This window comes from Salvia splendens, chromosome 4, assembly GCF_004379255.2.
Source record: "Salvia splendens isolate huo1 chromosome 4, SspV2, whole genome shotgun sequence".
Lineage (NCBI taxonomy): Eukaryota > Viridiplantae > Streptophyta > Magnoliopsida > Lamiales > Lamiaceae > Salvia > Salvia splendens.
The window spans coordinates 35097536-35122847 of NC_056035.1; the positions used below are offsets into that span (position 1 = coordinate 35097536).

The 25312-nt window shown below is 39.7% G+C and overlaps 3 protein-coding genes across 4 annotated transcripts; 1 reads left to right on the top strand and 2 right to left on the bottom strand.

The window, feature by feature from the left end:
- Nucleotides 1–1690: 1690 nt before the first annotated feature.
- On the bottom strand, nt 1691–2960 carry LOC121799072 (heavy metal-associated isoprenylated plant protein 36-like). Of its 2 annotated transcripts, XM_042198399.1 has the most exons (4): nt 2803–2960; nt 2638–2713; nt 1985–2554; nt 1691–1927 (listed from the first exon to the last, which is right to left on the bottom strand). In XM_042198399.1, exons 1-4 carry the CDS (start codon nt 2857–2859, stop codon nt 1788–1790), a joined length of 843 nt encoding a protein of 280 aa, XP_042054333.1. In that variant the 5' UTR covers nt 2860–2960; the 3' UTR covers nt 1691–1787. The 2 variants fall into 2 exon arrangements, with proteins under 2 accessions (XP_042054333.1, XP_042054332.1); XM_042198398.1 differs by having other exon boundaries at nt 1691–2554.
- Nucleotides 2961–15118: 12158 nt separating this feature from the next.
- LOC121799654 (vesicle-associated membrane protein 724-like) lies at nt 15119–18452 on the top strand. Its single transcript, XM_042199085.1, has 5 exons — nt 15119–15634; nt 17112–17253; nt 17348–17468; nt 17920–17982; nt 18091–18452. Exons 1-5 carry the CDS (start codon nt 15445–15447, stop codon nt 18232–18234), a joined length of 660 nt encoding a protein of 219 aa, XP_042055019.1. The 5' UTR covers nt 15119–15444; the 3' UTR covers nt 18235–18452.
- Nucleotides 18453–24628: 6176 nt separating this feature from the next.
- On the bottom strand, nt 24629–25312 carry LOC121799539 (flowering-promoting factor 1-like protein 3). The gene has a single exon (XM_042198941.1). The coding sequence runs from the start codon at nt 25145–25147 to the stop codon at nt 24839–24841; it is 309 nt and encodes a 102-aa protein (XP_042054875.1). The 5' UTR covers nt 25148–25312; the 3' UTR covers nt 24629–24838.

Sequence of the window (25312 nt, forward strand, 5' to 3'; positions counted from 1 at the left end):
TAGTTCATGATCTCATGCTACTTGGCTTTAGGGTATCCACTATAAGGCGGACACGCCCAATAGCCCCGCCTCAATTTTTGTCTATAGCCCCAATTTTGTTGTCCACAGTCCCAAAATTCTATTTCCGTCACTATAGTGGACACCTCCAATAGCCCCCAAATTCCAAATACAAAATTCTACATTTTCATAGCCGCGTCCTCGCCCTGAACGCGGCTATCCCACGTCCGCCGCCCCAATAGCCCCCAAAAGTTGTCCGCCCACCTTCCCCACTATAGCCGCCCGCCCACCGCCCCCAGACGCGGCTTAGCCGCGTCCTACCCATAGTGGTTACTCTTAAACATCCTCCTTAAAAAAGTCCCACTTTGACTTCAACATTGGTTTTAAATAGTGTGTAGTAGAATAAGTATACCAGAGTGAAAATCATTTATCAAAATTGGTAAAAGTATATTGGGAAGCTCAAAAATGACAAATTTGATTTTTTTTTATAAAATGAAAATTGGTATATATTTTGTGCAATGAAAACCATATATGGGTAAAGAAAAAAAGAAGGCTTTGTTGAATGAGCATTTGCCAACCAATTGTCATGTTAGTGATTTTATTTTAAGGTTGTTCAAAAACAAGTGGTGTATAATATGTTAGGTGAAATATTGGGTAGAGGTGTTTGTGAATATTCGGTATTGATTGGTGAGGCTGAATTGTTCCTCACCCATCATCATCATGTGTCTACAAAAGTTTCCCTCACTTTCTATACATATATGAATAATTTTCTATCTCCAATTTATTTGCTGCACTACATGTGATAAGTGAGCCAACCTATTTGTGGAGTTGGATATATAAAAGAATACGACCAGAAGAAGAGGAAGAAGGCATGTTGGGAGGAACAGCACGAATATAATAAATTGGGATGTCATTTTATCATAAGTATACACGAATATTTGCCAATAGATTATGTTCATAAAAAAGAACAGTAAGGTTCTTTAGTACTCCATTTAGTTGAGATTTGCCATGTTTGTTAATTAATAAAATAAGTTATTCAATTTATGTGAATGAGCTTACATGAGTGATGTCTTAAATTAAAAAGATAATTTATGTCTTATGTAGTTTGTATTTAAATTGAAATTATAATTGTGCAAAAATACTCCTAGTAAATTTCAATCAAATGAAACATGTGAAAATTTTGAGAGCCAGAAAACATGAGAAAAGCACTGGTCATAGATGATTTAACTCGCGTATCATATACTAACAATCAAAGCTAGAATAAATACTATTATCATAATGAATTATATATACCAAAATGTTCAACCTTCTAATTATTCCCGCCACCAATGTGGGAAAAAAATCACCAACTTTTCCTAAAATCTAGTATTTTCCACAAATTTTAAAAATAGTAAAAAATACATGAACTTCAATTGATATATGGATTTCTCATGAAATAAATTTTCTAGCCAAGATTTCAAGCTAAGTTTAAGTGACATGGCTCACCGGACGTATTACGCGTAACCCAGCCACATCATCAGCACTAACTCTAGCTACAATTATAATCATATTTCCCAAATCAACTCATTTCAGAGTATTGTTCATCATTTTCAAAATTCACGGAAAATACCTTTCTTATGTGACCTAGGTTAGAGTTTAATAAACCTTAGTTTGGCAATAAATCAAATACTAAATCTGAAATTCCAGAGCAAAATGAGCATTAAAACGTTTTAATGCAACATTAGACATTAGTCACTACCATATTCAAAATTCGATATATACATTCGCAAAAAAAAACCAAAACATAATTATCATATGAGGCAACATGCATTAGGATTCTCATCGCTCAACACCTCGAACGAATCCAACGGCTGCGCTTGTGCCACGTACTCCTCCGGCAGCCCATACGCGTAAGCATACGGCGACGGCGCCACGTAGTACCCCGGCGCACCTGGCACGCTAGGATACGCCGCATTGTAGCTCATGACATACGCTTGCTGCGGCGCACCTGGCACGCTAGGATACGCCGCACTCAGCGGTGGAGGGCTCACATTGATCTGATCAACGGCTTGCGTGATTCCCACCCTCGGAATCTCCAATCCTGTGCTAGACGCCGCACCATTACCCGGTGCTCCCGCACTATTCCCACCACTATTTTTATTTCCTCCACTACTGTTATTCCCTTTTCGCCCCCGCCTTTTCTTCTTTTTACCTCCACCGCCGCCGCCGCTTTTATTCTCAGGCGGCGGTGGCTTGTCCCCGGCGGAGGCATTTTCCGGCGGCTGGTCGAGCATGAACTTGACGGTAGGTCCGCCGTTTCCGCCGGCGAGGCGCGGGGAGCTGATCTTGACGTTGCCGTTATCAGGCGGCGGGTCGTCGTCTTCATCTTCGGTGTTTTCGGAGCTTTTAGGGTCGGTTTCTTTGTCGTTTCCTTTCTTGTCCTTGGGCTTGGGATTCTCTGGCCAGAGCTCTGCATGTTTGCCTGTCTTGACCAGCTTCTTGATGAGGGTCTGCGCGTCCACGTTGCCGGTAACGGTGACTTTTTGCTGCTGCGCTTCGATATTTATTGTGTAAACACCTAAACAGTGATTAAACGGAGATTAAGCTGGCATATCCCTTAATTAAACCTCTGTTTGAAACATGCAAAAACATTAGTGTTACCTTCGATGCTTTGGAGCACTTTTTTTACTTTCCTTTTGCAGCCTTGACAGTGGATGGAAACTTTTAGAACCCATGTCTGAAAATCAAGAGAGAGAGAGAGAGAGATATGTCTTAGAACTCATGCTATAATATAGTAATCAAGTGTTGTTATAAATTGTTTGGTACCTGGTACTGAAGAGAGGGAGGTTGTGGGGGTTCTTGATCTGCTTGTCCAGACGCCATGAACTGAAAGATGGAGAGTGTGGGAAATGGGAATACAAGAGAAGATAGTAGACTAGAGAGAGTTACTGCACGGAGTATTTTTTTAAATGACGAGACTGCCCCCACACCACATTTTCTCTTATTAATCCATACTCATCAACTTAATATTATTAATAATATTTAATTACTAGATGGGATATCATTCTTATGGGAAGGAAGTTGTTCGCTTTATAGTTCAAATATACTACTCTTAATTTCTTTATTACAAATCGTTTACATATTATAATGTGTATTAATTGGTGAAGTGGAGTATGAAACATATCATAGAGATGCCGAAGCACATTAAAAAGTTAATTACTTGTATGATTTGTTTTTTTTTTCAACATTAACCTATACCATTTGGAAAATCAAAGTGGACTATGTGAATATTGATTTTTTTTTCTCTCTCTTTTGGGTTCTAAAAAACAGTATTTAAGTTTGTAGGTGCTCTTTCAAATTCATTAATGATACTAGCGTAGTACTACTACGCAATTTCAACCTTTCCATTCGCACTTTATGACCATAATAAATAAATGATCGCATACACTCAATTATCCAATTTTAGTTGCCCGTACGCATTCAAATCCAATAGTGTCACGGTTGTGGCAAACGACGCCACCTACTAACTTAAAACGCTATTACTATTGCACACTGAAAATATAAGAGAGAAGAACTTAGATTTCTTCTCGATCATTCTTTGATAAATTTACATTGCTGACAATATAAAGCAGCTTAGTTAATAGTACTCCGTAACACTTTCATTTCAACTATAATAGTTGAGGTTACAACTTACAATCACCACGGTCATATGAAAAATCAGTTCCACCAACAAAGCCCACTGTACACAAGCTTTGTGCCGATATTCGATATTTGATGTGAGGTTGTGTTAGTGTGCTAACTAATTTACAGTAATAACTAATAACTTTCAATTTGTGTATTAAAATTATCAACACAAAGACATAATTATATCAATAAAATATGTAAATTTAAATATCAATACAAAGATATAATTTATCAATACAAGAAAGATTGATAAATTTATGTTTTTTAACATACAAAATTGATATTTAGTTATTAGTTATTACTTTAACATACACCTTTGATGATGAGTATAATTTCTATAGTAAGCTTGGTTTATAAAATAAATTCTAGTATTTCTATTCAACAAATCAAATTATGTAGCTTTAGAAATAACTTGTGCCTCTTATTCCAAGGCCACCTACTAAATCATCAAATTTGTATTAATGCAAGATTAGCGGGAGACAAGGCAGGTAAAGACACGGCCCCTCCCCCTCTACCAAAAATTGAAAATTGATAGTCTTGGAAATGTGTGAAAAAAGGGGGTCTAGAGCTAATAAATGAAATGAAATGAAATGATATGTTTACAATTCACAACGCAAAATTAAAGGGAATTCCGAATAGCAATAATGAGGATATTGCCATACAGAGCCATTCCATTTTCATGTATTGGCAACTGTGATAAATAAACATCAGAAAAAGGCCAAGAAGAACATACTAACTTGAAAGGTACCCCCACCTAATTTCAATTGATTAGAGAAAATGGCAAATGAAATTAAAAATGTAGATAGATGGAGGACATATTTTAGCATAAGTGCACACACAATGAAGAAACTTCAATCTATTCAATTATGTGGATCTTGATCTAAAATCTTGCTATTAATTTTCTCTGTCTCCGACCTGCTTCGCTTCTCCTACATCATCCTGCAGTTAAGGAAAATTGTTGAGCATTTGCAAAATCTCATAATAAGCTACATTAGAAAAATAAAAGACATGGCATCATTGACATGTCGGTATAACATGATATCCATGCAATTATTCGCATTATATTTAATCAAATTATAGAACAAGCTTATCTTCTCAATGAAAGCACCAGTTGGTAAGAGCTCCTACTTCTAACGTGAAAACTCCGTCCAAATTCACAACTGTAACACCACAATTTCCGGCGCCCTCATTAAGGGTCGGCGGACAAACGATAGGGCTGGCGCAGAGGAGTCTCCGTCAGCAGCGTTGACAGTTTAGATCTGTTGATTAGTCCGGTGCCCAAGTCTGGGTCGGCGGTGATCTCCGGAGATAGAGTTGGGCGCGAGAATGAATCTCGTCGGCTGCTATAGATAGTTATGGAGTCTTGATACTCCACAAATGGGCAAAAGTTAATGATTTCATTAATTGATTGGATCATATGCAAACAATGGCGGATCCAGAAACTGGAATTCGGGGGGTCGAACATAGTAAATAATATTTTATTATTTCCAATTTTATGGCGTCTTTTCGTTGCTTCCTCCTTCGCCTTCGCCGTCGTCCTCATAAACCCTACTAAAGTAATCAAACAACGTGTTGTAAATATCATTGTCGTCGTAAATACATTTTCATGCTTGAATATGTTGTCTAAATAAGTAGCTTAGAAATCACAATTCGCCTTAAACAATATTCATCCTTTTAGACAAAAAACAATAAAATGGATAAATATTTCGTTATTGAAAATAGATATTTGACAATTAATTAAAATTAGATAAAAAAAAATACTACTCCTGATGGTCTAATAATTAATTAAAAAGTTATGAAATTATTTAGCACAACTTTTTATATTTTGAAATTATCTATTTTAATTACTTTTTATTAAAATAAGATAGATATGTATATATAGTTACCAATCCATTATTTTTGAAAAAAATACTTACAGTATTAAATTTCATAGGTATTAATTTAGTATTAGTAGCCATTACAGTTAATTAATTACTTTAATTAGTAGAAGTATTCATTTATTAGTGATCTTAAAAGTTAATTAAATGAGTTATCAAAATTGAAAATTAAAATACGCAATCAAAAGATATAAAAGTGATTCAAATAACCAAATGTGTGGGTCCCACAAGGAGTCATTTTTTCCTTTTCGGTTTCATCTTCTTCTTTCCCTCTTCTCGCCTGAAACTCTATTTTCATTCTCTGCATTTAAGTTTTTTCAAATTCTTCCTCTCATTTATTCAAACTTCCTACTATATAAGAACAGTGACAACTCTCTTTCCCGCTCCGGCGCACCGTGGGGTTGACGGTGACTTCAAAGGGCGGAACTAAATGGAGTTCGGTTGGGGCCGACCCCGCTCGACCCCACCTGGATCCGCCACTGATGCAAATACTCCACATATTTATAATATGTGGAGATACAATCATATCCTACGGAAATAGAGTAAATCAAATCTAATAATATCTAAACAATGAGAAAAATATGGTTAAGCACAATTAACTAAATAGAATAATATCCCATAAATATTCCCTAATAATATGTAGAGGATGATCGTATCAGTAAAGTAGTATATTTAATCAAATTGTAGGACAAGGTTATCTTCTCATAGATAATATTTTAACCGGTTCATTCATTGACACTTACTACTATTTTCATTATCCATCTATTGTTTTACATTATATATGAATCCCATCTTCTATTCTTTAATTCATTTCTTATTTAAGATATTTATAATATATTCTTATTAAACTAAATACGTAATTAATTAAAATAGAATTTATTAAAACAATTTCGTCTATCCACCACTGTGGATTCATATGACTTGCGTGTTTGCTATAAGCTTTCAACAATATATTAATACATATTGAGAATTAAAATGACACGGGAATTAATACTACATAATTGATAAAGTATGAGAGAGGAGGCTAAAGGGTAGTTAATATAGTGTTTATGGATAGCAAGACTAACATTATTAATTTATTTAGTAAGTTGTAAGGGTGAATAATAATGGAATAAAGAGTAAATAAATTGATACATACGAGTATTATATTTTTGACAACTTTCTATAAATACAAATTGCCGTGTTTTTATGGGAGGGAAGAAGTATTATAAAGTTCATAATACCCGTGCTTGTAATCTGCACACTTCTTCTACTTGAGTATAACATACTATACTTGAAATGATTTATCCGTTTTGATGAGTGAGGGCTATAGCTTGTCTTGGTGTCGATTATTTATGTAGATTACACAATCAAAGTCTCACGACAATTCAAAATAGTGTTATTTGCAAGATCCATAGATTTTCATTTTCAAAGTTTTTTGCTTTGGTCCAAATCCGATTCAGAATTGGGTCATAAAAAATAATCCAGATCCCGTTCAGATTTGATCGATCCTATTTTAAGAGGACTATGATTCTATGAAATGGATGTAGATCCACAAATCTGTATCGATCATGATGGAGTATGTACTAAACAAGCCCAACAGCAGTAAAGCCCATCAGCCTAAAGCCCAAGAAAGAGTATCAGTTCGGCGTTACCAAAGAGTTCGGCCCCAGCCTATAGCTCGGTAAAAGCCGACCAATCAAGCTCTACAAAGCTGCTCGGCAATAGTTCAGCAGTTCGGTCTCAGCATCGGCAAAAGCTGCTCGGCAATACCGAACTGGGAGCCACGACCTCCACTACACGATCTATCTAGTGGTGGACCCATGCAGGCTCTCACGACCTCCACGACATCCACGACATAATTACTGATGATGTAAGCCACTGCCTAGTTAGTGGTCATGCAGGATCTCATGACCTCCATGACCTCCACGACTTAGGGTGGTGATGCAAGCCACGATCTCAGTTCAATATATAAATAGAACTTAGATCTGATAGACCAGGATTTACTAACTCTAGAGATAAAAGATCATATAGCAAGTCTGTGTTGTAAGCTGTAATCCCAGATCAAGCAATACAATCTTGCCCTCCCTTCTTCCCGTGGACGTAGATTTACTTCAGTAAATCGAACCACGTAAATTCTTTGTGTCGTAGTCTTTATCTTCTACCAGCATTTACAAACATCAGAAATTCGCGGATTCATCACTGGCGCCGTCTGTGGGAAACCAGAGAACCAAATCTGTGATAAAGCGAATTTTTGATCCTTTTTCCACCACTAAAAAAAAAAAAAAAAAAAAAAAATGCATACCAGATCACATAACACCCGTGCCTCCGTCCGTGATAACCATGAGGAAGCTAATCCAGCAGCCCATAGGCCTGGAAAGCAGCCTCGTGAGAAATCTGTCTCCAGTTCTCACGAAGAAGGAACAAGCCACTCCAAGAGAGATCGCACCGAGTCTTCCCAGCAGCCCGATTTAAATGAAGCTGTCAAGCTGTTCTTGGCCGAGAAGCAGGAGGAGTTCTTAACCTTCCTGCAGAAGAGCCAACAGCCGGAGAAGACAACGGCGGATTCTCCCTCCTCATCCAGACATGAAAGTCACTACCGCAGTAGTGACGTGTCTTCCAGGAGAAAGAATCCTCAACCCCGACATGTTCCTGTTCCTCCTCGGTACCGGAACCACAGGAGAACTCCATCTCCTCCGTACCGAAGAGATGTCGGGTTCGCCATGTACGGAGCATTAAAGACTCCGTTCTCGGACGATATCACCCGAACTCCTTTGCCGCGGAACTACCGGACACCGTCAATGACTTATGACGGGCTAGTGGATCCTCATGACTTCTTGGGATGCTATCAATATAATATGGCGAACCAGGGTCTCAATGAGGTCCATATGTGCAAGCTGTTCCCCGAGCTGCTCATCGGGAACGCCAGAAGGTGGTTCGACAGCCTTCCTCAAGGCAGCATTAGATCCTACCGAGATCTAATGGATGCTTTCCATAGGAGGTTCTTTCAGAAAGCGGAAGCCCGAATTACTTCGGCTCAGCTGCTTTCTATACGTCAAGGTCGCGACGAAAAGATCAGCGACTTCCTGACGAGATTCCATAAGGAATGCCTACAAGTAGATAATCTCAATGATCTACTTGTCATTTCGGCATTCCAAAATGGAATCTTGCCCGGAGCTCTCTACAGAAAGCTCGTGGAGTGCGGTCCGCAAACAGCTCAAGAAATGTGGGACATTGCGGACCAGTTTTCCCGTGCGGATGAGGCAGACCGTCGAAAACGGTCTTTAGACAGCTCATCCCGAGAAGAGAAAAAGAAGCCCGATCAAAGCGGCCAGGTGCTTCCTCGCCGAACTCCTTTTGAAAGAATTCAAAGGGCACCGGTACAAGGCAGATTGGGGCCACGTCTCAATCCTGAGAAGCCGCCCGCTCAGTTCGTACCATTAAACAAGTCAAGAACGGAAATTTTCGAACTACATTCCGATATGTTCGAAAAACCAAAGCGGATGACGAAATCAGCCGCGCGGCGACCTCAGGATCAATATTGCTCCTTCCATCAAGCCCACGGTCACGATACCGAGGAGTGCCGAAACTTGGCTGCAGGTATTGATGTTCTTGTGAAAACAGGAACGTTAAAAAAAATACCAAAGCAAGCAGCCGAAAAAGAACAAAAAGCAGAGAGGTGCGAACTGCAATCCTCAGGATCCGAAAAGGCATGAAGATCCCGAAGACGACGACGAGCCGCAATATGATGGAGTAATCCAGACTATTGATGCTCTCTCTGCCGGGAAGACTAAGTCGTCCCTAAAAGCAGAACGCAGAGGTTCCAATCAAGAGGAGCCGACACATAAAAGGCTGAAGAAAGACGAAGTGATTACATTTTCAGATGCCGATCCCGTCCCAGCCATCTCTCCTCACCAAGACGCTATTGTCATTCAAGCCGGAGTGGCAAACAAACTGATCCACAGAGTATTTGTGGATACAGGAGCGTCAGTCAGCGTTCTTTTTAAAGAATGTTTCGATAAAATGGAAGTGGATCCAGCTCGGCTCAGTCCGGCTCCACTTCCTCTGAAAAGTTTCGCCCAGGAGGACACCCGCCCTGAAGGTATTATCAGCCTTCCGATCACGGTGGGAAAAGCGCCTACAAGCTCCAATACGATGATCGAGTTCTTTGTGGTGAAAGCTCGGTCCCCGTACAACATCATCCTGGGGAGAGACTGGCTCAACACAGTTCGGGCCGTTTGCTCTACTTATCACCTCACCATCAAGATCCCCACTAAAGGTGGGATAGCGGTCATCCGAGGTGATCAAAAGAGAGCAAAAGAATGTCTGCAGATTGCGCTTAAAAGTGCCGAGCAATCAGTTCGGCACCATCAAGCATAGCAATCACAGCAACCGGAGTCAGAGGCAAGCGAGATGACCGAAGTCACTTCAGAGCCGAACTCAATGACCGTTCAGTTATACGAAGATGATCCATCCAGAACGGTCAAGATCGGCTTCACAGGAACGCCTCTACTCCGGGAAAAGACCATTCAGCTCCTCAAGGAGTACAAAGATGTCTTTGCATGGTCTTCGTTGGACATGACCGGAGTGCCCCCCGAGGTAATCACTCATCGGTTAAATATTGATCCTTCAATCCGGCCAGTAAAACAGAAGCAAAGACTCTTTGCGGCAGAAAGAAGCCAAGTCATCCATGACGAAGTCCGCCAATTACTAAAAGCGGATGTACTATTCGAGGTGAAATATCCTTCTTGGGTGGCCAATCCTGTGATGATCAAGAAAAAAGGAGGAGGATGGCGGATGTGCATAGATTTTACCGATCTAAACAAGCACTGTCCTAAAGATTGCTATCCCCTTCCGAATATAGATAAAAAAGTAGAAGCTTTGATCGGCTTCGAAATTTTCTGTTTTCTTGATTTATGCAAAGGATATCACCAAGTGTTGATGGATGAGAGTGACGCTCCGAAAACAGCTTTCATTACCGATTTCGGCATTTTCGCTTATAAAAAGATGCCATTCGGTTTAAAGAATGCCGGAGCCACTTATCAAAGGATGGTAGACAAGCTTTTTCGGCACCTAATCGGAAAACAGGTTGAAGTGTATGTCGACGACATAGTTGTCAAAAGCAAAAGCACTTCGGAGTACGAAGACAACCTCAAATCCACTCTCGACGTGCTCCGAAAAGCCAACCTCAAACTCAACCCCCAAAAATGTACCTTTTTGGTAGATTCGGGAAAATTTCTGGGTTGTTGGGTTTCAAAGGACGGACTCAAGGCAAATCCCTCAAAAGTTCAGGTTATTCAGAACATGGCGATGCCGAAGTCCATACACGATGTGCAAAGACTAACTGGATGTCTAGCCGCATTGAATAGATTCCTTTCCCAAGCAGCCGAAAAGCAACTGCCGTTCTTCAAAGTGTTAAAAAAGGCACCAAAGTTTGAGTGGGGAGCCGAGCAGAAAAAGGCTTTTGACGAGCTCAAAAGTTATTTAGCCGAGCTTCCAATTCTCTCTGCTCCAACAGATGCCGAAGTGATTTTCTTATACTTAGCGGCATCCGATCAAACCATTAGCGCGGTGCTTGTACGAGAAGAAGGCCTAAAGCAGTTTCCCATCTACTTTACAAGCCGAGCATTAAGAGGTCCAGAAACAAGGTATCAACCTCTGGAAAAAATTGCTCTGGCGTTAGTAAATGCAGCAAGGAGACTGCGGCCATACTTCTATGCTCACAAGGTATGCGTCTTAACCGATCTGCCTCTTCGGCAAGTTTTGACCAAGCCAGAAGCATCAGGCAGAATCGCCAAATGGGCCATAGAGCTGGGAGAACACTCAATCGAGTACCTACCTCGGAAAGCCATCAAGGGACAAGCCTTGGCAGATTTTCTTGCAGAGGCCAAGTTCGATCAAGCAATCCCTGTCATTGCCGAACAGAAAAATTCTGCCAATGCCGAACTAGCACAGCCCTTGGAATCCGAAGAAGAGCCGCCGGACTGCTGGAGCGGGTTCGTAGATGGAGCTTCGAATAAAACGGGAAGTGGAGCTGGTATTCTGCTTATCGCTCCCGATGGACACGAGGTAACCTATTCACTTCGGTTCTCATTCCCAACCACTAATAACGAAGCCGAATACGAAGCCCTCCTTGCCGGACTCCAGCTAGCGCAAAGTCTATGTATCAAGTCTCTCAAAATCCATTGTGATTCACAAGTCATAGTGAATCACATGTTGGGTACAAGTGAAGCCCGTGATGAGAGGATGAGGAAATATTTAGACAAAGCGCAAAGCATTAGCCGAAGTTTCTCTTATTTTCGGATAATCCGCATTCCCAGAGCAGAAAACAGCCGAGCAGATACTTTAAGTAAGTTAGCCGCATGTCCAAGCTCAAAGGTGGAGGAATTGATGCATCGAAGCATTGATGAAGCTGAGGTACATTCAGTAACCAGCTCGCCGAACTGGATGACGCCGATCTTACAGTATCTAGATCAAGGACAACTGCCCGAGGATAAGAGAGAAGCTCGGAAAATCACATGCCGAGCACTTCGGTACGAACTTCATGGAGGAGTCTTATACAGAAAGTCCTACCTTCAGCCGTTATTACGATGTATAGGGCCAGAAGAGACGGACTACATCCTCAGAGAAGTTCATGAAGGATCGTGCGGCAGCCACATCGGAGCTAGAGCTTTAGCTAAAAAAGTTCTAAGATGGGGATATTATTGGCCAACCTTGGTACAAGAAGCAGTGCAGCTCGTCAAGACATGCCCGAAGTGCCAAGTCCATGCAAATATCCCAAGGATGCCGCAGACCGATTTATCCACTATGCAAAGCCCTTGGCCTTTTATGCAATGGGGTATAGACATAGTAGGACCACTACCACAAGCTCCTCGGCAAATAAAATTCCTAATCGTTGCCGTGGACTACTTTACGAAGTGGGTGGAAGCTGAACCATTAGCTACGATAACGAGCTCGAAGGCATTGGATTTCGTCTGGAAGAACATAGTGTGCCGATTTGGCATACCCCACATCCTCATCTCGGATAACGGGACTCAATTCACCGACAAGACGTTCAAGAATTGGTGCCAAGAGCTGAATATTCAACAGCGGTTCACTTCGGTCTCTCATCCACAAGCAAACGGACAAACGGAGGTAACAAATCGTATCCTGGTGAAAGGGTTAAAAGCTCGGTTAGAACAAGCCAAAGGACAATGGGTAGAAAATCTCCCTCAAGTCCTATGGTCCTACCGAACTACACCCACAACCTCCAACGGTGAAACTCCGTACAGTCTTGTGTACGGCACTGAAGCCGTGATTCCGGTGGAGATCGGCATACCCAGTCCCCGAACTCTAAATTTCTCAGCAGAAATGAATGACGACGGACTGAGAGCCGAGCTAGATCTTGCCGAAGAAAGAAGAGAATTGGCATGCATAAAAGCAGCCAAGTACAAGGAGCAAGTAGCCCGGTATTATAACCAAAGGGTGAAAAAGCTGCAATTTCAAGTGGGAGATCTCGTCTTGAGAAACAACGAAGTAAGCCGAGCAGAAAAGCTGGGCAAACTCGAACCCACATGGGAAGGTCCGTATCGGGTGTCAGAAGTCCTCGGCAAAGGGTCTTACAAATTGGCTCACATGTCAGGAGAACAGGTACCCCGAACATGGCACATTTCCAACCTCAAGAAGTTCCATTTGTAAGAGACAGTCCGGTCAGTCAGTCAGTCTTGAGTCCTGTTCGGTCAATGTGCTTTCTTTGGTTTGCTTGGTCTTTTTGTCTATGTGCGTTTTGTCTATGTGCGTGTCGTCTCTTACAAATGTTGCTGAGGTATCTTGTTCTTCGAAGGCTGATCCCCTTTTTAGAACATATATAAGCTAACGATTGTGAGTCAAAGCTTCTAAAGAGGATACAAGACCACAATTCAGCTTAAACAAGCAGTTCGTCTGAAATGAACTGCAATAAGCCAACGATTGTGAAGTCCAAGCTTCTAAAGAGGATACAAGACCACAATTCAGCTTAAGAATCAAGCACTTCGTCTGAAACGAACTGCAACAAAAGTCCGATTCACGCGATAAAACTTGCCTGAATTAGGACAAGGGAAAGTCCGATCCACGCGATAAAACTCGCCAAATTAGGACACAAACCAAGTCCGGTCAAAGAAGAGTTTACTTCATAAGACCGAGGACAAACATCAACTTACCCCGTACCTTTATCCAGAATGCTGAAGTGACTCGCTTCGCCGAAGTGGTTCACTTCGCTTTTCGGGGGGGGGGTAGTGATGGAGTATGTACTAAACAAGCCCAACAGCAGTAAAGCCCATCAGCCTAAAGCCCAAGAAAGAGTATCAGTTCGGCGTTACCAAAGAGTTCGGCCCCAGCCTATAGCTCGGTAAAAGCCGACCAATCAAGCTCTACAAAGCTGCTCGGCAATAGTTCAGCAGTTCGGTCTCAGCATCGGCAAAAGCTGCTCGGCAATACCGAACTGGGAGCCACGACCTCCACTACACGATCTATCTAGTGGTGGACCCATGCAGGCTCTCACGACCTCCACGACATCCACGACATAATTACTGATGATGTAAGCCACTGCCTAGTTAGTGGCCATGCAGGATCTCATGACCTCCATGACCTCCACGACTTAGGGTGGTGATGCAAGCCACGATCTCAGTTCAATATATAAATAGAACTTAGATCTGATAGACCAGGATTTACTAAGTCTAGAGATAAAAGATCATATAGCAAGTCTGTGTTGTAAGCTGTAATCCCAGATCAAGCAATACAATCTTGCCCTCCCTTCTTCCCGTGGACGTAGATTTACTTCAGTAAATCGAACCACGTAAATTCTTTGTGTCGTAGTCTTTATCTTCTACCAGCATTTACAAACATCAGAAATTCGCGGATTCATCAGATCACAATATTCATTGTTATTCTTAGTACTCCTAGTTAGTATCATGGTACATATATAGTGGCAACACATTTATACTAGTATCAAAATACGTTGAACAAATTTAAACAAAAAATTATGGATCTGACTAAAACAAATAAGTAGAGTGTATGACTGAAGAGTTGACTATTTAGACGCATATCGCTGTCCCCATCTATAAAACAACGGTCAGACTTAGGATTCATGGTCATGAGAAAATCTATGTCTCAAATTCCTAGTCAACAAAAATCCTGCTGCAATTTTAATTGACGAAAATCTTAATTGGCCGAGTATTGATTATTTCTCCACTACTCCCCATCCAATTAAAGAATAAATTTCAATAAGCTACCTTAATTGCAAAGCAAAAGAAGTCCTATTTTTCATAAATAGCATATATTCCAACCAAATTATTCTAAATTTAATATGAAGTTGACGACTACAAACATTTTTGCATCAATAATCTGTCCGAATTTGTTTGAGCTTAAATTTTGATTAAAGTTGATTCGCGAGACTAAAATTTATTAATAAACAATTACTTGCATGGACTCTCATTTTAATAAATAAATATACAAAATAAAATGAAAAAATGCAACTTGATAAATGCCACACGTTTTCCTCAATCTCGAAGCAAACGTATCAAAACAAATGGAAATGCAATAGAAAAATGTTTTCAAGAACATTCTAGAAATAAGACTTGGTTATCCTTATTTCATAAACTTTCAAATGTGTTAACTCGGTGATTCAAAAAAAGTTAGTAAAATTAGTTATTTCAAATCATACTTATAATACCAAATTCGTGGTTCAATTGATTATATTAAATAGAAAGTTAAATAAATACAAGCAATACAGTAGATTAAAAGAAAGCAAGAAAGTGATCAAAAATAGAAGCTGCCAATCGGAAACAGCCCACCACCAAAAAGCGGCGGTTTAACGTTAAAGAAAGAAACTTTCGACTGCCGCGGCGGTGGGGGCTCGCGAAATCGCTGCTCAATTCAATTCCGCTGCGGAAATCGGTGAATCGTCTCATCCATGGGCCAAGAATCGTTCATATACAGCTTCGTGGCACGTGGCACGATGGTGCTGGCGGAGTACACCGAGTTCACCGGCAATTTTCCGGCGATCGCAGCTCAGTGCTTGCAGCGTCTGTCTTCGACCAACAACAAGTTCACCTACAACTGTGATCACCACATTTTTAACTTTTTAGTTGAGGATGGATACGGTAAAAAACTTGTTTTGCTTTAGCATGATTTGGGTTGTCTGATTCTGTTATGCTGTAATTGTTTTTGTTGATTTGGGATATAATTTAGAGGAATGAGAGTTGAATTTGACCTGATTTTTCTTGGATCTGTGGTGGGAAGCTGGAATCTTTAGTTTTCGCTTCTTGTTTTTTAGCTAGAAGTTACAGTTTCATGAAATTTCGGTAGTTTGCCATTTTTGGAATTTTTTTCTACCCTTTTCAGGTTTTTGAGAATTGGGTATTGGATCTGTTTTAGGTTTTGATTTTGGACAGGTGTGCTTTCTTGATTTTTTTCATTTGCTTTTCTTTTTTCTTTTTAATTGCTTGAACTGCTTAAGTTGTGATTTTATAGATGTAGAATCGTTTCAGTTTCGATTCATATCAAAATTTAAATTGGTGATGAGACAAGTTCGAGCAATACCAAAAGATCATTTGTGCTTGATCATATTGGAGTTAAATTTGTATAGATAAGGAGGAAGTGATTGGTATGTATGCCGTGGCTGCAGTTGTTTGTATAAATAAAATGATCTTTTGGGAATGCATTGATTGTTGAATGAATAGCATATATCTTGATTCTTGATTTGCCTCCCACTCTAATATACTTCAATCTAGACATGTGTTTCAGCCATTAATGACTGATAATAAAGCTAATTCGAGTCGCTTTATAGGATTTTGGATGATCTGAACTGTTAGTAGTAGTGTCGTGATGGCTCAACCGAAACTCGTTTTGACTGAATCTTACAGACTTCTAACATAGTCAGGTTCTGCGTTGTTGGTTCTTGTATTACTACTTGCTTTCTGCTCATTACTCAATCACATCAAAGCTCTTAAACTTTATTTGGGAAACTACTATATGAAGCTGTAAATGTTGAATAAGAAAAGTTCATAAACAGTTGGAGTGAGTTCATATACGATAATTTGCAGAACACTGATGTGTCTGGTGTCTGTTATCATTAAGTTCTTGACGTTTTATTAATTTGGGCATATGCACAATAATGTGGTGGTGTAATTTATATGCAAGTGAAATTTGAAAGTTTTTGTGAGTTTTGTTGGTTCCCTAATCAATGCCTGATTTTTGGCCTTAAACATCGGCTTGTTTTCTCCAGCATCTAAAGATGTCAGTGGAGTTCAAGAGTATTGAACTTTTGTGAGGAAATATCATCTGCTGATCAGATTCTATAATATATAGGCCAACTAACGTGATATCACAATCTCCCTACATGGTGCTGTGTGTTCAAAAGCTATTTGCTGGTTTCATTTCCCTCTTCTTCGAATGATATAAATGAGGAAAAATATGCACATAGTATTAAAATTCAAGAGATAGATGTTAAAGAATTTTGTACTGAGCTTTGAAAATTGAAACTTCTCTTGAAGTGTGTTTTCTGAAATTATCTCGAGTGTCTCTTGCTTGCTTTATCCTTTTAATGAGTGCTTGATGCGATGCTTACCTCCCATGCAGCTTACTGTGTCGTTGCCAAAGAATCTGTTGGAAAACAGATCTCAATCGCACTTTTGGAACGCATTAAAGCTGATTTCAGGAAAAGATATGGTGGTGGTAAAGCCGATACAGCAGTTGCAAAAAGTCTCAACAAAGAATTTGGGTAAATTTCTCATTTCCAAATGACAAAATGTGATTTATGTTAGTATTTTGACATGAACGTTGGATAAATATGTATAATTCGAAGAATCATGCAGGCCTCAAATGAAAGAACACATGCAATATATCATTGATCACGCTGATGAGATCGAGAAACTATTGAAAGTTAAAGCCCAAGTTTCCGAAGTCAAAAGTATTATGCTGGAGAATATAGACAAGGTAGGCTAAATGGACTGCACTCGAAAAATATACTATGCTCTTATTTGCTGCTGGTTACGTTCCTGCTTTCACTAAATGCAGCCTTAATTCTTCTACCTTGCTCTTTTTAGTGTGTACTACGTAGGCTAAATATCTTGCTTTTGATCATAATTTCTGTATGATTTTTGGTTGCTCTTATAGTTCAATTACTATACTGAATTTCTAACATTAACTTTTTCTTGAATATTGATTGAGGTTTAACTTTAACGATAACAGTAAGAGTTCTTTTTAACAGTGTGTGTATCTTTCCATCTTATATAATTCTGCATTTCAAGTGCTTTGAACTCGTTCTTCGTTTCAAGTAACAATCCATTACACGTGTCATATCTATGTGATCTCAACATGTGCATTTGGACTGATTTTTCATCTGTTATATTGTTCTTGTTCATACTCTCCTCCGTGCTTCTTGCAGACTATAGAAAGAGGCCAAAACCTAACGGATCTCAATGACAAGGCTCAAGACTTGCGCGAGTCGGTGAGTTGAGAGCTATTATTCTTCCAAATAACTTTTTTCAATCCTAGCGCATGAAAAAGGGTTTGTATGGATTGAAACAGAACTGAGCCCATTTTGTTGTCACTGCAGGCTCAAGTGTTCAAGACAGGAGGGACACAACTCCGGCGAAAGTTGTGGTACCAAAACATGAAAATAAAGTTGGTTGTGCTCGGAATTATCCTCTTCCTAGTCCTCATTATCATCCTCTCTATCTGCGGGGGTTTCAACTGTTAGTATTCTCGGCCTCCGTCTTCACTCGTCTCGTCTCGATTAGTGGTTAAAGAGGTTTCTCCATGCCTCAACAGCTAACAACTCTTCCCTCTTGAGCCCATGTTGTTTGATTCCCATATTATTGCTTCAACTGTTTTTTCCATGTAAAATAGACAACATTTTTTTTTCCAGTTTTACAAAAGAAATGAATCAATGATATAGATAATTTTATTGATGAAAAATTTAGATCTCAAGGACTTTCTTCGACTGAACTAAAGATACCCTCAATCTGCCGGTAAAAATAACCGTAAAACTGAACTGAATTTGTACATTTTGTTTTTATCTAAGCTTTCGATTTTTGTCTAAAAAAATCAAATCCAATTATCTGAACTTTGAAAATCTAAACAGAGTTGCCAAAAATCAGGAAAACTTGAAAAGCCCGAAAAGCCAATATGTTTTTTTTTTTATCTTTTTTCCAAACTGATATGCTTAAACATTGTTGGATTTTGAAACTGGGAAATGCCAAAGCAAACTGGATACTTTGAATTTTGATTTCGTTAATCTCGAACCAAAAAATAAATACAAAAATTAAATAAACATAAACTGCATGAATTCAATGTTTCGATTTTTATTCTTTCAATTTTCGATTTTTATTCTTTCAATTATTCGAATTGTGAATATTTAATCGACCCAAATAAACGATAACAATTCTACGTTTGATATGATGGGTTAAGAAGTTAAAGTTATACTTGTTCAATCCTACATTGGTGAACTACAGTTGATATGATCATGTGTATATGATTTATTATTTTTAATGCTAGAGTGATTTTAATTTTATTTCGAAATAAAATAAGTATAAAAACAAGTTAGTTCAAATCATACTATAAATCATCAAGGGCTTTGGGTGGTTTGAGCCTTTAGTTAATTTATTCAAACTTTGTAAGATGCCAATTCAATTGATTTGTTCGACTTATATGAAGTGAGGGTTGTACTTGTACACTTAGGGCCGTTTGGTTGCTATGTTACGCCTAGATAAGAGATTAATCTGGGTTTATTTGTGTGTTTGGTAGTTATGTTACCAAACTTAATAGCCCGTGTTTTATATCCGACCCGCACAAAGCCTACTGAAAATTCTATGTTTCACTCATATTTGTAACTACCCAAAATCCTATGTTATTTATCATGGAAGCCTAGTTAATTTTAGCAAAATACAATTTTACCCATCAAAATTTCTAACCCTAAACCAAAATATGTGTTGATTTTACTTTGTTGTTGTATTGAAAGACATCATTTTCCTATTAAATCATGTTATGATTTTTTGTTGATGTCAATTTGTTGTTCTCACTTTATTTTCATTATATTATATTCTAATTATAATTACGTAATACTTGAAGGCAATTGCTTTTTTTAAAACAAAAATATATGATTTTGTTCAATCCACAAACACTTTAAACTTCAAAAAATTTGAACGTACTAAATTTGGCACTTAGATAAAATATTTTCATATAGAATTTGTCCAAAATAATCAATGCTTACAAAAATAGAATACCAAAATAAAATACGTTTTTTTTAGAATAAATATATATTTTTTGATAAGTAAGGAGTTTAGCCTGAAAATATGCTACCTTTTGTAAGGAGTTTAGCTTGAAAAGATGCTAATTTTTGTAAGGAGGTTAGTTTAGTAATTAACTTAAATTAATGAGGATAATTTGGGCAATCATAATTTTAATCCTTGCTTGTGACTTATTGTACCAAACACTACTGTAGGGATCAGATCACTCGGGATTCACTAATTACCGGGACCTCTTTGTTATGGGATCAACACTGAGATGACTAATCTCAGCAAGGAACAAGCCAATTACAAGAGATGTGTTATAGCTTAGAACAATTTGTGACTGAGTACAAGATTACATAGAAACCCTAGCCTATATTAGATCTGGAACCAATCAGATATGGCAAGCTACACTCCGTGAAAACCTCCTGCACACTTAAGTACACAAATTAGTAACACAAGACAAAAGATCCTTTCGGATCTAATCGAAAAGAATACAAGAACAAAAGAGACAAAAGATTTAGGATATGACTCAGGTCGCACACACGACTGCACAGGGCCAAGGACCTCATCAATCTTAACCAACAAATCTCAAGGGAGCACAATGAAACAATCGGACCTCAAACCCTAGGGACACTCCGATTACTACAACACAGTAGCTACCTCAAACGTCAAATGTCTCACAACCACAGCCACAAGGCTTCAAGAACACCAGAATCTCACGGATTTAAGAAATCAACCGAAGATCTTCAGCCAAACAAACAGATTCGAACTCAACTGTTCGAAACCAAAAGAAATCTCCGAATCAACACAGGAGTTGAGAGATGAACACTCAGTTCTCACTAAAACAGAGAAGAGAGTCACCGGAGAAGAAGATCGGAGGACATTTCTAAGAGAGAGAGAGAGAGAGAAAGTTCTAGAAAGAAGCCGGAGACGAAGCATGCACAGAGAGAGAGAGAGCATAAAATGAACAGACTAAGGCATCGAGAAGGGATATGGAGTGTTTAACTCTCCCAACAAACACACCCTAGATCCAACGGTCCACGCCCACGATCCGCGTGAGATGGCCACGTGGCAGCCATCGGAGCGTCCCATTTAAGTATTGGGCCAACCCAAATTGGGTCACCAATATAGAAGGGCCAACCAATTAAATCAGCCCAACTGATTAATAACAAGCCCAAATTGAAGTCCACAATATTTCACAACTACAATAAGATAACTCACAATTATCTTAATCTACCAAACACGCAATATATATATAAATTAACTAATCAAAACTATGATAACTATCATAATAGTATCATATCTAGTCGAAACATGACATAGCTACCAAACGAGTCCAGATTAGGCATTTCATTATACTAAGCAAATGAATAGAATGAAAGTAGGATTTACGTTCTGATCCATTCTATCATACCAAAAATTAATTCTGTCTGAGGTTGCAGTTCTTTTCTTTTGTTTTGGAGTGACAAAAGGAGACATAATTTGCTTAACTTATGGAACTTGTAAAATTTCCTATAATATGTAGGAGTAGGAACTAGGAATACTAGATGGGGCAAATAATTAGTCCTAATTACAGAAAATATGGTGGGCTTCAAATTCTCTTCAAACATAACGAAATATCATAGACCATTCTTTTTTTATGGAATTCTTCGAGACAGAACAAAAGTTGTTCTTACCTGTCTATAAAAATATTGTCGCTTAGAAAAATAGGGCTGTCTTCCACATTATATTCTGAATCATTAGGTTAGGGGGAATATGTATTTCTTTTGCCTTTCTTTAGTTTTAGAATTTGCTTGGATGTTTAAATTGTCTTTCGGGGATGGGAAACCAACAACCCTCTCGGAAGCATCTTTGTCAAAAAGGGAGGTTTTAAAGTAGGAATCTGCCAAAACAAGTTAAGTAGTACTACCATTTTATTAGAATATCCACAATAGCAAGGACTTACCCACGGACTAGCATTAGGACTTCCCAAAAATACCTTCTGCTACGTTATAAAGACTTTCCACCCCACTGCCACATTACTAGGACTTCCCACTGCACAATAGTGGACTAGCACTGGGACAAGCACTAAGACATCCCAACAACACAATTTCACATTTTATATACAAAATTTAAATACGGAATTAAAATTTCGACACGAATACGGAGAAAATGCGAACGTTTTATATAAATAAAAAAAATACATAGTTCAAAGAGAAAATAAAAAAACCATCCCCAAGCTTTGACACATGCGGCCCCCCTCTCACTCCTCGTCGTCCCCTAGGCCAGTCGTGGCCGCGCCGGAGTCCCCAGATGCTCTCCCACCGCTGATGGGTGGGAGCCCAGCATCACGCCTCATCAAGTCGATGACCCCCTGCAGCATCTCCTTGTGTATGGGGTCATCGGTCGCTCTCCACTCCTTGATGGTTTTTATCATGTTCGTATGATGTTGGATATGGGAAATACGGGAGAACTCAGGGGTCGGCTGGAATGCTGCAGGGGCTACCGATTGGACCTCCTGGGACCCGCATCGCCGTCTTTTGCCCAATCGGGCGGCGACGGCGGCGGTTAAACGAGGGAGGACTCGGGATATCTTTGGCATCGTCAGGGAGGTCGGTGGGGCCGGCGCTACTGCTGTAGTCGCCGCTGGAGTTGATCTTCTGCCGCTTCGGCCAGCTAGCAGCGACACCAGCTCGAAACTTTGCCGACTCCATCAGCACCACATAGGAGTCCCAGTGGTTAAATGTGTCGTGCTTGCAGCGCTCGAGGAACTCCGCCATCGCCATCCGCTTCGCATCCTCCATGGTCTGGCCACTGGTAAGCATGCGGCCGTTGTTCTCGTATAGGCCGGCAAATCGAGAGACAACAGTCTTCTGTCGGTCCCATGTCTTCTGGCATTCTTTAGCCGTGTGATACCTTCCATCTGCCGGTTTAAACGAACAGTAGGCTTGGGAGATGCATTTCCACATGTTGTCGATCCTCTGGTTGCTCGAGCGAATGGGATCATCGCAGACATTGATCCAGGCTTTTGACAAAGCCACACACTCCTCTTCACTCCACACGGTTCGCCGTGTCTCCTCGTAGTCGTCATCCGCCTCAGCCCCCCACCTCCTCCGCCCCAGCCCTCGACTGCGAGGACTCACCCGCCACCCCCTTGCCCTTGTCGCGACCCCTGCCTCTACCCTTGCCTTTCTTCGAACCACCCCGACGGCCTGCAGACTCTCAGTGGGAGGCACCCTAACTGGAGATAGACCCAACTCCTCTAGTGAGAAAGTCTCAGCAGAAGTGTACTGAGATTCTAGTGGAGTACGTGTCTGGGATGCCCCTGTAAAGAAATCAATAGTGGGGCTATAGACATTGTCCCCGGGCGACCCAGCATTGGCCGGCTGCCCCTGCATCACCCCGCTCATCTGGGGCATCATCCCGCTCATTTGGGCCGTGCCGACACTCATGCCCGCCATTTGGGGCATCATCCCTGCCATCTAGGGCCAAGCATACATGTTATAGTACTGTGGCGGCATCACCCCCGACATATGGGGCATCATCCCCGGCATCTGGACGCCCGTTCCACTTCCAACCGGGAACGAGGGTGTTTGTGTTTCGCTAGTGGCTGGGGAGTCGCTGTCGTGATGCTTCATTTATCTTGAATAGAAATGAGAGTAGAGAGATAGAAACTCGTTAATACAAGTGGTGCAAATGAAAATGAACCGAAACGAGCCGTATATATAGAGTTTTTAAAAAATAAAAATAATTGCTCTCTTCCGTGCAGTCGTCCGTCGGGCGCCCACAATAGCGGACGAGACGATGGACACCGCGACGGATGAGCGCAAAACCGACGGACGAGGGGTCGTCCATCTGGCTCGTTCGTGAGCGGGACGCCGGTCTCAATAGTGGACGAGCGGCTCGCCGGTCGCTCGTCCACCAGCTCGTCCACTATTGTGGATGCTCTTAAGTGACAATGTCACATGATCATCGAAAAATATTGTAGTATTTGTATAATAGTGGGATATAGTTTTGGTTGTTAGGATTTTAAGTATCAGATCTGCAAGGTTTACAACATTTTTTGCCAACTACCATGTGAGATGGTCAATCTGAGTCAATCACATAACTACACTGATTACAACAAATACCAAAAAAATTACAAGTGAAAAAGTCAATTGATACTATTTTATTTGGGGAGTGCTTGTTTCTTCTCTTAGTTTGGTGTTTGCTTTGGTATCGAGTAGTTTTTGGGTGCTAGTTGCGTTGGTGTTACTGGTTAGTGTTTGACTTGTTTTCCTCTGGCTTTGACTCTCGTTGTCTTCTTTTCTTGTCAGCTCTATGGTTGTTATGATGTCGTTTGTGTTTGTGTTTCTTTTTTATTGTTATTGGATCGTTACTATGTTATACTCTTCCTCACCACTCATGTGGTTGAGATTTTTTGTTTTATTAAAAAAGTTAATCGATTTCCAATAACATTTTTTGTAATAAGTATTTTTGTGTATTAAATGAAAGATTAATTCTTAAAATTGGTTTCAATACATTTATCTAATTTTTTTTATTTATTTTACACAAGTATGTTAGTTATGATCCTAAACAATATGTTTTGGTCATATATAATAGTAGTATGGTTCTTTTATTAATGATTGGCCATATTTTGACCTTATTCATAAGTTAAATACATATTGTATAGATCACAACCTAACATAAATGCGTAGGACCAAATATGTTTTTTGCAAATATACACATCAATTTAGGACTTTAGAACGTGGTTGACAGTAATTTTGTTACTATAGACCACATTGAAAACAGACGTATAAACATATAATGTCAATAAAATTCAAAAACAAAGAAAAAAAATACAATATGAAGTTCAAGGATAATTAAAAAAAGACCCCATGAAAATTCCAAACTAGATAATCTTGTAAGTACACTACTTTAAATTCCTACAATCTCCAAACCCTTTATTCCATTTCTCTTACAACACATAACCCCAAATCAAGAAGATCATATAATACAATACCAAATTTGCATCCATTTTTTCACACCAAAATAAAAAGACGATCAAACACACGGCACAAAAACAAACACTAGAAATTAAACTTAGTTGATCAACTAAAGATCTCTAACTTCAAACTCATTTCGATTCTTGACAACGATGTCGTACATGTGCATGGATTTGAACTTGTTGAAATCTTTGGGGAGGGAGATGAGGTGGACTGTTGATCTCTTGTGATATTGGAGCAGATCAGGATCATCATAGTACCTTTCCCATCCAAGCTGCAACAATTTCCTCTCCAACACCGCATATGATGCCATCACCTCATTTGAGGCCACATGTATTAGCATCTTCTTGCTGTGGCACTCTCCGGCATTCTCCACCAGTCGAACCACTCCGTTCTTGAAAACCCAAACGCCAGACATTCTTGTAGTACTAAATAATATGATAATCAATTGAAGAAGATGGTGAATTTGTTGAATGTGGGGATATATATATATATATAGGGCTTTTAGGTTTAATTATGTATGTATTGTGGAATTTTTTTTTGTTTTGGGAAAAGATGAGTGTAAATAGGTGGAGAAACTCTG

Excerpts from the sequence above, each read along its gene's own strand:
- LOC121799539 (XM_042198941.1), bottom strand. The coding sequence starts at position 25,147 with ATGTCTGGCGTTTGGGTTTTCAAGAACGGAGTGGTTCGACTGGTGGAG.
- LOC121799654 (XM_042199085.1), top strand. The coding sequence starts at position 15,445 with ATGGGCCAAGAATCGTTCATATACAGCTTCGTGGCACGTGGCACGATG. Across the intron at positions 17,469-17,919 it reads TGCTGGAGAATATAGACAAG|ACTATAGAAAGAGGCCAAAA; the intron begins GTAGGCTAAATG and ends TGCTTCTTGCAG. Across the intron at positions 17,983-18,090 it reads CTCAAGACTTGCGCGAGTCG|GCTCAAGTGTTCAAGACAGG; the intron begins GTGAGTTGAGAG and ends TTGTCACTGCAG.
- LOC121799072 (XM_042198398.1), bottom strand. The coding sequence starts at position 2,859 with ATGGCGTCTGGACAAGCAGATCAAGAACCCCCACAACCTCCCTCTCTT. Across the intron at positions 2,714-2,802 it reads CTCCCTCTCTTCAGTACCAG|ACATGGGTTCTAAAAGTTTC; the intron begins GTACCAAACAAT and ends CTTGATTTTCAG. Across the intron at positions 2,555-2,637 it reads AGTGCTCCAAAGCATCGAAG|GTGTTTACACAATAAATATC; the intron begins GTAACACTAATG and ends ATCACTGTTTAG.